The sequence below is a fragment of the Belonocnema kinseyi genome, chromosome 4 (assembly GCF_010883055.1).
Source record: "Belonocnema kinseyi isolate 2016_QV_RU_SX_M_011 chromosome 4, B_treatae_v1, whole genome shotgun sequence".
NCBI lineage: Eukaryota > Metazoa > Arthropoda > Insecta > Hymenoptera > Cynipidae > Belonocnema > Belonocnema kinseyi.
The window spans coordinates 35,898,066-35,909,902 of NC_046660.1; the positions used below are offsets into that span (position 1 = coordinate 35,898,066).

General features: G+C 26.5%; 2 protein-coding genes across 2 annotated transcripts in view; both read right to left on the reverse strand.

Annotated features, from left to right (window-relative positions):
- LOC117171876 (UBX domain-containing protein 7) overlaps positions 1-5,996 on the reverse strand; it is a 35,035-nt gene extending 29,039 nt beyond the window's left edge. Inside the window, exons 1-3 of the mRNA XM_033359516.1 lie at positions 5,353-5,996; positions 4,918-5,169; positions 1,216-1,490 (exon numbers count right to left, since the gene is read on the reverse strand). Coding sequence (XP_033215407.1) covers positions 1,216-1,490; positions 4,918-5,169; positions 5,353-5,392 — 567 coding nt within the window. The 5' untranslated portion in view covers positions 5,393-5,996. The remainder of the gene's footprint in view (positions 1-1,215; positions 1,491-4,917; positions 5,170-5,352) is intronic.
- Positions 5,997-11,004: 5,008 nt separating this feature from the next.
- The window catches only part of LOC117171915 (ATP synthase subunit d, mitochondrial-like), an 8,615-nt gene continuing 7,782 nt past the window's right edge, over positions 11,005-11,837 (reverse strand). Inside the window, exon 3 of the mRNA XM_033359572.1 lies at positions 11,005-11,423. Within this exon, the coding sequence (XP_033215463.1) occupies positions 11,193-11,423 (231 nt within the window). The 3' untranslated portion in view covers positions 11,005-11,192. The remainder of the gene's footprint in view (positions 11,424-11,837) is intronic.

Sequence of the window (11,837 nt, forward strand, 5' to 3'; positions counted from 1 at the left end):
GAGTAGAAAGGAAGGGAAAATAATTAATGGTGAATTCAAAAGAATTTAAGTCAAATGAAGAAAATGATTTTTAAACAAACAAAATAAATTAAACTCGAGTTAATTTAGAAAATTGCAAGGGAATTAAGAAGAATTCGATGGAATTCATAAAAATTGAATTGAATTGGAAACAACTTAAAAATATTTAAGAAATTAATTGAATTCATTAAATTTGAAATTAATTGAAAAAAAATTAAGGAAATTCAAAAGAATTTTATGAAATACCTGAAAATTTAGATTGAGTTTAAAAGAATTCATAATAAACTAATAAGAATTATTTTCAAACCAATTCAAATGAGTTAACAAAAAACTTAATATTCCAAAATACTCCACTAACTTTAGTAAAATTGGATGATCAAATTCATCAGAATTTTAAAGAATGTAAATTTTTTAAAATGTTTAAATAAAAAAATGTATATTGAATTGAGCAAAATAGAAGTAAACATAATTCTCCTTCAATTCAACAGAATTTAAGTGAATTGAAAAAAAATGTAAACCATTTAATTGAGCGAATTTAGAAGTTAAGTGAATTAAAAAGATTTCAGAGAGAGTTAAGAAAATAAAGGGAATTTTAAAGAATTAAACAAAAAAATAGAAAAATTCAGGGATAATTCCAATTGAACTCAAATGAGTTGACTAAAAACTTTAAAAATTCAAGATATTCCACTAGTTTTAGTGAAATTTGAGTAGATTTAAAACAATTCGAAGAATTCGATGGAATTAATTATTATAGAATAAATTTTAAAAAATTAGAAATATTTAAGAAATTCATTGAATTCCAAAGAACTGCAGAGAATTTCAAAGAATATAAAAGAATTTGAAAGAATTCAAGATAATAAGAGCTCCAAATGAGTTGAAATTAATCAAAAACTTTTTTTTGTTATCCATAATTTTCCATTGATTTCAGTAAAATTGTAGCGCATTTAGAAGAATACAAGAAACTTCAATTACATTCATACGGAATCTACTATCGATATTTTTGTGTTAAAAAATATTGTTTTATCTTTTAATTTAAATTTTAAAAATTTTTGGGATTAAAATCGAAACTAAGTAAAGTAAATATCTGAGAAAAACAGGGGGGAAATTGATTAATCGTATTTTTAAAAAAGTCGAAAAAGTCACACGATCCAAGCCCTCGATTTTTAATTTTGCTATTTAAAAAATTGATTAACACACCTGCCAAAGGACAAAATGATCCTTGATCATTTCTCGCACTTGCTCGTTGGACCATACATCACGATTTAAAATTTGACACGCAAATTCTTGTGAATTTTGAACATTTACGAGTAGCCAACGATTCATGGATTTTGCATACTCTCTGGCTTCAAGGAAACTACCAAGAAATAGTATGTCACACGGTGGTCTGAATAAATCCTCTAAACGTCGGGATTTCCTCTGCAAATTCTTCCTTGTGCCACTTGCTCTCCGAGTCATCTCTTCTTCTTGTCTTTCTAAAAGAAAATATATTTTTGATTGTGAAAGCTATCTATAAAACTCAAATAAAAAAACAAAAATACCCTTGATGACTAAGAAGATATATTATTTCCGGGATCGCAGCCGTTTATTACTTTAATTTTAGGTAAAAAATAGGGATTTCAATTATTGTGTTTAAAATGGATTTTTTTTATAATATAAAAATACATGAGAAAAAATTTCAAGAAGGTGAAAGATTGAAAAATACACAAATAACAGGATAAAAAAATTCATATTTGAATTTTTTAAATGTATTTTTATCAGTCGACAAATTTGTATTCCTTATTGGCATCAATTTGCCTCTGGTGTATTATTTTTAGAACAGAACTCAAGAGTCATTCTATTTATTTTTGTGAGTAAGCTTGAAAGAAATAATTTTAAAAACACAAAAATTACTACATGAAAACCATAATTTTTCTGTTTTTATTTCCTAAGATGATTTAAATTTGTTTATAATATATTTTTATCGCTTGAAAGCTTTCAGATGTTAAGAACATTTTAATGTAAGATAAAAATATAGTGCAGGGTTAGAAAATAACAAAATTACTATTCATGAAAGCAACAAAATTATGAAGAGAACAATTGTTTTAAATACGCGGTTTGCTAACATATAAAACCAAGCCATATAACAATTATTTTGTGTAAAATACAGCTTTTTGCTTTGAAAATTCAACAATTTGAATTTTTTCTTTCTTGACTGAAGAAAATTTTTTGGTTGAAAATTTGTCTTTTTCGATGAATTCAACAGTTTTAGACATAAAACCAAATATATTTTTTGGTTTAAAATAAAAATATTAGGTTAAGAGTTTAAAACTGAACTGGTTTTGTTATTTACAAAATCATTCTTTTGGTTGAAGATTAATTTTTAGTCGGAAATTTATCTCATTGGTTGAAAATTCGTCTTTTTTAGTAAAAAATACATCATTTATAGTAAAAAATTCAACATTGTATGATAAAAAATTCGTCCTTTTTACTTGAAAATTCAACAATTTGGTTAACATTTTTTTTCTTCATTATTTGAAAAATCTTTCTTGGTAAGGTTCATTTCATGTTTTGAAAATTTTGAAAGACCGTCTTTTTGGGTTGAAAATTTAATAATTTGGTAAAAAATTCATCTATTTGGTTGAAAAATATACTTTATATTGATAATTTACATGATCAGATTGAATATTTAACTGTTTTTTAAAACATTGCTAATTTTTCGTTTAGTTTTTTTTTTTTTTTTTAATTTATCTGTTTAGCTTGAAAATATCACTGTTTTTTTAATTACCCTTTTTGGTAGAATTCTACTATTTTTATTTAAAATTAAAACCTTTTTTGGTTGAAATATCAACTGCAACATATTTGGATTAGAAATTTTTTTTTCTTGGGAAAAAGTTTGATTATTTAGTTGAAAAAATATTTGGTCAAAAAAATACACAATTTCGTAAAAAATTCAATACCTTTTTTTAAATATGTCTTTTTGGATTGAAAATGAACTTTTTTTTGGAAGAAACTTAACTTTTTTCTTGAAAATTCATATGGCTGAATTTAAAAACTTAACTTTTATGTAGAAAATTGATCATTTGACTTAAAAATTCGACAATTTCGTTGAAATTTTTGTTCTTTCTCGACTGAAAAATATTTCTTGATTGAAGATTCACTTCTCGGGTGAAAAATTTGACTATACTGTTGACATTTTTTTTACATTAACTTTTTTGTGGAAAATTTAAATTTTTGGTTTAAAAATTAGACTGTTTTTTACCAACATTGTCTCTCTAGCTTAAAGATTAAAAATTTTGATAGAAAATTCAACTATTGGATTGAAAATTAACTTTTTCTTTGATAATTTATATTTTCGGATTGGAAATTTGACTGTTTTGTAGAAAATTGATCATTTTTTGTAGAATTCCAATATTTGTATTTAAATTTAAAAATTTTTTTGGTTGAAATATCAACTGTCACAATTTTTTGGTAAGAATTTTTTTTTCTTGGTATCAAGCTTTATTATTTAGTTCAAAGATTATTTATTTTGTCAAAAATTACACAATTTTGCAAAAAAGTAAATACTCCTTCACGGGTAGAAAATTTGACTATATGTTGACTATGTTGGCTATGACTATATGTTGACATTTTTTTTACATTAAATTTTTTGTAGAAAATTTAAATTTTTTATTTAAAAATTAAACTGTTTTTTACAAACATTTTTTTTTGAAAATGTATCTCTTTTGGTTCAGCTCAACTGTTTATGATATGAAATAAAAATATTTTTGGTTTAAATATCAACTATTGCACTTTTTGTTGAGAATTGTTTGTTGTTGAAAATTCCTCTGTTTTGGTTGAAAATTTCACTATTTTTTTGTTTTGAAAATTATTACTATTTTTATTTAAAATTAAAACCTTTTTGAGGTTGAAAATATAAACTAAAACCTTTTTCGATAAGTGTTCATCTTTTTTAGTAAAAATTTGTATTATTTGGTTGAAAAATTCTTCATTTTGTTAAAAATTCGGTTAAAAAGTCAAATGTTTGCTTGAAAATCTGTCTTTTTGTATTGAAAATTAACCTTTTTAAGTAGAAAATGAACTTTCTTTTAAAGATTCGTATTGTCCAATTTGAAAATTAAACCATTTTGTAGTAAATTCGTCCTTTTCACTAATAAATTCAACAATTTGTTTAAAATGTTTGATCTTTCTCGACTGAAAAATATATCTTTATTGAAGATTCACTTCTTGGATGGAAAATTCTACTATATTGTTGAAAATTAGTTCTTTTTGGGTTAAAAAAGAACTTTTTTGTGGAAAATTTACATTTTTTGTTAAAAAATCAAACTATTTGTAAAAAAATCGTCTTTTTGATTTAAGAACTTAACAATTTGGTAGAAAATTCATTCATTTGGTTGAAAAGTAACTTTTTCGTTGATAATTCATATTTTCTGATTGTAAATTTAACTGTTTTGTAAAAAAAAATGTCTTTTTTAATTGAATTCAACTCTTTGTAAATAAAAATAAAAATTTATTTGGTTGAAACGTCGCTATTGCACTTTTCGTTGAGAACTGATCTTCTTCGTTTGAAAATTAAACCCCTTGGTTAAAACTTCATCAATTTCGTTTAAATTCAATTATTTGATTACAGATTCATCATTTGAGTTAAAAATTCATATTTAACTATCGTTTTTTCACCGCAAATAAATAAATAAATCATTTAGGAAATATTTGAAATTGGTATAAAAAATAATCTCTTTTAAAACATCTTGTTTTCTAAAGTCTTGAATCGAAATTTGCAAAAAAAGGGGGGAAAAGAAAAAATTGGGTCAAAATTCTCGCTGTTAAGCATTTTAGTGGATTTATCAAATTTAAGGGGGGGAAAGGGGGGTTATTTAAAAACTGGGGGACGGGCTGTAATCCATATTATTGTCTGGTACTTACGAGTTTCAACATTAAAGTCTCGAAATCTGTCGAAGACATTATTGGACGATCTTGGAACTGAACAGCCAATTTCCGTGGGTACAAGAACTTGTTGAGTTGGTAAAATAGGAGCCCGTACAGCAGGTTCAGGATCAACTTCTGGTGGAATGGGAATGGCTCCAGGTCCTCCTCCCTCGAACAAGAGAGTGACAGCAGTTTCAACATTTCCCCCCGCTAGCGTCAAGAATTGTTCTGCCGTAGATTCACTCTCACCTGATAAATGAGATCAACTATGACAGTTTATGAAGAAATTAATGTCAAATATTTCATATAATTTATTTTCAATTTAACTATATACAATATTTATCTTTGTATAAACTGCTATTATGATTAAATAGATATGTACATAACCAACAAATTTGTTAACTCACGGATTTATAGTAGTCATGGGCTCACCTGTAACTTCTACAAATTTTTCGATGAGGCTGCGATCCATTGTTAATATATTTTGGGTTGTACTATTTCTTGAAAGTTGAGGAAGACTTATCACGAAACTATATTTGTATTTACTGCAAGCTACTTGTCACTAGAATGTAATGATGTAAACGAATTCAACGCCATTTGCCTTTTCTTGACAACTGCACACTGCACTCTATGCATGTTTTTAATCAACTAGCACGATGTTTTTAAAATCATGTAGTCTGAGTAATCCACTTTTAAACTTTTTATAATCTAGAGTAATCTACTCGTAATCCTTGTAACGGAGTGATCCACTCGCAAACCTTGTAATTTGGAGTAATTCGCTCGTAATCCTTCTTCATCGGAGTAATCCACTCGCAATCCTTGTAATTTGGAGTAATCCACTCGTAATCCTTCTTCACCGGAGTAATCCACTCGCAGTCCTTTTAATTTGGAGTAATTAATCCACTCGTAATTCTTGTAAATTGGAGTAATTCACTTTTAATTAGGCATTCTATCCATATATTCGGAGTAATTCATTAGAGTTCGGCGCAATCCACACATAATTCATTAATATATATAGGAGTAATCCACTTATAATCCATATCTTTCGAAACGATTCTACTTGTAAGACCAAGTAATATCCAGCAAACATGTTCCGTAACTGTTGCAGATCAAAAAAGAAACTGTGTTCTATAACACTTGTTACAAGATGGTGACAAAACTGTTCTAGAACAAAAAGGTAACAGTGCTCTAGAACACTGTGATAAAATTATGACAGAACTGTTCTCGAACTATGTGATAGCACTATTCTGTAACAGTTGCTATGGAATTTTTCTAGAACAAAATAATCACAGATGCTCTATAATATATGTTTCAAGTTTATTTTAGAACTGTGCCGTAACAGTGTTATATCGAAGTTCTAGAACCCTGTTACAAGTGTGTTCTAGAACAAATGAGAAAAAAAGATTAGTTAGCTAACACTATGGTCGAGCTGACCCTTGCGAATATTCCTAATATGTATATCTTTGATTTATAAATTTGTGTTAGTCGCGAGACTGCGTACGCGCTATCCCGGATCAAAATATATCCATGGGGACATCAAAATTTCCGTCTCGCAGGATATTCTGATGGGTTCTCCCTGGAATAACCTGGGACATAAATGGGGTCAAATCGAATATCCCGGGATATCCTATTGCTGTGAGGGGTATATAACACTGTTCCATATTTTATAAATAACAGTTCTAAAACTGTCATCCCAGTGGGCACAAAATTTGGCGACATCTTTATGACATTGTTACGACAACTTTACGACATCCTATGTCCATGCCGTTTCGGTGCCTTTGCGATAACGTAAAGACATCGTCAGATCATATGACTCATTTACGATATCGTAAAGATACCTTAACGACATGGACATAGGACGTCGTAAAGTTGTCGTATAAAGATTTTTTACAAAGCAGCGTACCAAAGTTCTATAATTGTTACAGATTGGTTGTCACAGCGTTCCAGGCCTGTTAAATATTTGTTATGCAACATTTGTAATTGAGTTCTAGGAATGTTACAGATCGGTTGTCACAGTGTTCTAGAACTGTTACAGAACTGTTCTAGCGTATGGAGGATGACATAGTTACTCGCATGTTCGTAACCTGTTACTATAACCTGTTCTAGAACACGTACTTTTGGGTTCTAGAATAGTTACAGATCTGCTCTGTAACCATGTTTGCTAGTATTTTTGGTAATTGAAGTAAGTAACTTGTAACTCATAGTAAATCCAGTAATTCTGATTACACCAAACTCTCGCTTTCAGTCCAATGTCGGGGGTTCCTTCAAATAGCCTTGGATTGAATTCGGGGAGATTGAAGCGTAAAAAGTCAAGACCGTCTGAACTGTTTCCAATTGAAATGCATGCTACTGCGCAATATGCTTAACTCAGTACTCGCGCACTGCGACGCTTCCTAAGCGACTGTCGAAACCGCTCTCGCCCTTTTCCCCTGAAAAACTGTGTGGGCCAGCAGTTCCAGGAAATTCTGAAACGGAGTAACTGAGGGCGAGAGTTATGTGTGATTTAAAAATATAGTAACCCACATAGTTTTTAACTATTTTGTTGCTTTTTCTGCCTAGAATTAATTTTCTTAACTGAAAATTTAACTATACCATTTTTTGTTGAAAATTTATATTTTTTAGTTGAAAATTCATGTGATTTGTTGAAAAGTCGTTTTTTTTGTAGATATACTTTCTAGGAAACTCAAAAATTTTGTCAAGAATTCAATTATGTTGTTGATTTTTCTTTATACTTAAAAAGGCATTTTGATCTGAAAATTGTAATATTCCCTTCCTGATTGTAAATTTATCTTTTTTAGTTGAAAATTCTACTACTTGGTTGAAAGTTGAACGATTTGGTTAAAAAATTATTGTTCTTCGGTTGAAGATTGATTTTTTAATTGGAAATTTCACTAATTTATTTGAAGATTCATCAATTATTTTGCAGAAAATTCTTCTTTTTTTTGAAAATATTAATTTTTTTATTGGAAATCTAAAAATTTCATTTTTGGTTGAAAAGTTATATTTTTTTAGCTAAAGAAACAACTAGTTTCCTAAACAATTTTCCATCGGAAATTAATCTTGTTGGTTAAAAATTCACGTTTTCCTTTGAAAATTCAATTATTTTGTTAAAAATGGTCTACTACATATAGAAAATTATAGATTTTCGTAGTAAAGTAATTTTTTTGTAATTCAACTATTTTTGTGAACATTATTTTTTTTAATACAAAATCTAGAATCTTTTTATTAAAATTCTATCTCCTTGATAAAAAATCTTTTTTTTTCATTATTTTTTTATTATTAAAAAATTAGGTTTTTTTTTGAAAATGTAACTTTACCATTTTTTGGCGTAAGATTTTCCTTTTTAGTTAAAAATTTAACTATTTGTTTGCAGTTTCGCTTTTTCGGTAGATAATTAATTTTCTTAGTTAAAAATCCAACGATTTGATTGAAAAATTGTTGTTTTGTTTTATTAAAAATTTATATTTTTCAACTGAAAATTTAATTATTTTGTTGAAATTCGATTTTTTTTGTTTTGTAGAAAATTAATTTTTGAACTCAAAGTTCAAATATTTAATTATTTGTAGAAAATTTATCTTTTTTAGTTGCAAATTCAGCTATTTGATGTAAAATTTATATATTTAAAAAAATTGAAAATTAGGTTTTTTCGGTAGAAAATTAATCTTCTTGTTTGATAATTCATGTTTTTAATTGAAAATTTTTGATCAAAAGTTCATATATTTTATAAAAAAATCATCCGTTTTTGGTTGACAAATCGTGTAGTTTAGGAATTTTTAATTGAAATTATTAATGATCCGACAAAAACGAATTTTTAATAAATTAGTTAAATTTTGTATCAAGTAGTTGAATTTTCAACCAAGAAAGATTATTTTTTATAAACAATGTTATAGTTAATATTTCTACTAAATTTGACTTTAATTTCATATAAAAAAGAGTTGATTTAATTAAAAAATACGAATTTTCAACCAAAATAGATTAACTTTCAAACTAAAAAAGATGATTTTTTTAAAAGGTGAATTTAACATAAAAAAAGAATTTACATTAAAAAAAAAAGTCACCCAGAATATAATTTAAAGGTAAAAATCATTTTTAACAGAATATAAATTTAAAATGAATATTTATATATTTTGTTAATTTGTTTTTAAAGTTATATGAATATAATTTTCCTAAGATTTTTAAAAAATTAAACAAATATTTTGAAATATTCCAGGTTTGTCGAAAAAGTGGAATATTATTTTATGGAAAATTTAAGATATTTAAAGAAGCAAATAGTTTCAGTATCTTAAATTTATTTTTTATAATCCTCATTGGAAAATATTGTGCGCATATGATTTATGAAAGTTTCCTGATTATAGCGAGAAAATTCCTGTAAATTCAATATGAATGATACATATTTTTCTACTTACTTACAATTTTTTAAAATTGGCAGATTATTTTTTCATTGCAATAATGTGATTCTCCTAGTTTTTAATAATCTGACAGCGTACTTTAAATATTAAAAAAATATAAAAAATACATTTTTAAGGTATTTCCGGTTTCCAGATTATTTTTTCATTGCAATAATGTGATTCTCCTAGTTTTTAATAAGCTGACAGCGTACTTTTAATATTAAAAAAATATAAAAAATACATTTTCAAGGTATTTCCGGTTGAACATTGATCTTCTGATCGTCTTATTGATAATTATTAATTTTTTAAAATAAAAATTCATGTCTTTTGTTAAAAATGAGTCTTTTTTTATAGTAAAAAATCTATTTGTTTAAAAATTACTTTTTTTAGCTTGAGAATTCTACTGCTAGGTGGAAAATTCCATTAAAAATCAAAATATTTGTTTGAAATTAATGTATTTTGTTACAAATTGTTCTTTTATGGTACAAATATAATCTTTTTGGTTGAAAATTATTTTTTTTATTAAAAATTAGTTTTTTTAATTACAAAGTTAACCATTTTTTCGATTTTTCATGTACATTTAATCTCATTGTAGAAAATTCGTTTTTTTGGTTAGAAATTAAAAATATTTCGTTGACACTATATTTTATTTGCTTAAAAAATTATTTTTCTAACTGAAAGTTAAACTTCAATTTTTTTCTAAAATTGATATTTTTTAGTTGAGAATCCATCTATACTTTGTTATTTCAATAAAAATTAAAACGTTTCATTAAAAAATCATCTATTTTATTAAAATTATGCTTTTTGGCAGAATATTATTTTTTTTGGATAAAATTTTATTTAGTTAAAAACTTATTTCTCAAAACTGAAATTAAACGATACTCTTTTTTTTAAATCCATATTTAAACAAAAAAATTTAATTTAGAAAATTGATCTTGCGTGTAGAAAATATAACTATTTGGTTGAATTTTTTTTTAATCGAAGATGTATAATTTTAGTCAACAGTTCATTTTTGGGATGTTTAAAAATCTTCCTTTTTTAGTCGAAAATTCCATTCATTTGATTAAGAATGAATATTTTTATGTTTCAAATTCAAATTTTTTATTTTAATCGTCTTTATGTCTTGAAAATTTGACATTTTCGACGAGATTTTTGTTCTTAATTGATTGAAAAATCTTTCTTGGTTGAGAAATCAACTTTTTTGTCGTTGAAAATTCGTATTTTTTGGATAAATTAAACCGTTTTTTTTCTATAAAATTAAAATCTTTTTTCTGAAAAAATCAAATATTACATTTGTGGTTCGGAATTAATTTTTTTTATAATGAAAGATTCATTAATTTAATGAAAATTAATTATTTGAACCAACAACGTAATGATAAAACTGTACATTAATAAATATGGATTTTTTTCAGTTCTATTTCGCACACAGATGTGACATTCTTTTTAACTGGCCTTTAACTGAAACTCAATTCTAAATTATGCGCGTTCAACTTTCTCAAATAACCCAATCGGCATTTACGAAAAGCGACAAAAATGCTTCCAAGATTTCCGTGACACACCCATTTTTTTTATAAAAAGATAATTAAACATTCTAATTTTTATTTTATTTGTCCTATTATAAAGTATGAGGAAATTTTGTTTTAAAAAATCCGGATAATAAAACGGCATTTAGCATTAAAATGAACAAGCCCAAAAATTAAATAATGATTCATTTATTTGATGATGTTGTACACTGTTAACGATTACAGAGCAAACATTGACCTATTCTCACTCATATGCACTATAAATTATCACGCAATTCAAAAGATGTTAACAGCTCATCTCAAAAAAAATTGAGAAGCATTGGTATATTTCAGACTACCGTGCTCGCTGAATTGAATATGCTTAGTGACTTGACTTTTCTTCTTCTTTTTCGGAACCAGGTTGTCTGTCGGGATCATGAGGATAAATTGTTGGGTTGTTAAGAGGGTCTAGTGCATATTCCGGATAAGAATCCTTAAAATCTTCCATAGTCATCTCACTGATTGGCAGCAGGCCCTGAATTCTAGTTATTTCACCTTTGGCTCTCTCGATCTCTTTATTCGACTCTTGAATGAACTTCTCGATGTCAACAACCTGAAAAAAGTTATAAAAATTCTAATAAGAATGTTGAAAGTTGAAAGAAACTCGGGCCTCACATTCCATATGTGATAACATATAGGGATCAAATGGTACCTTCTATGACGCTCATAGGGTACTTTTTTCGCGTCCAGATGGTAACGAATTCAGAATAAATTCGTAAGACTTTAAAACAATTCAGGTAAAATTCAAAAGAATTCAAATAAATTTGAAATAAATTTTAACAAGAATAAAAATTCCATTTATTTCCGTAAAATTGGAATTAATTTAGAAGAATTTAAGGGCATGTGACACAGCTAAATACCTATCTTACCTACCTCACTTTTTCCGTTCACTGAATGTTTTTTTGAACCTAAGAACTTTTTTTGTAAATAAAATATCGAGCTGAAACTTTGGAAGATTTATTAGGGT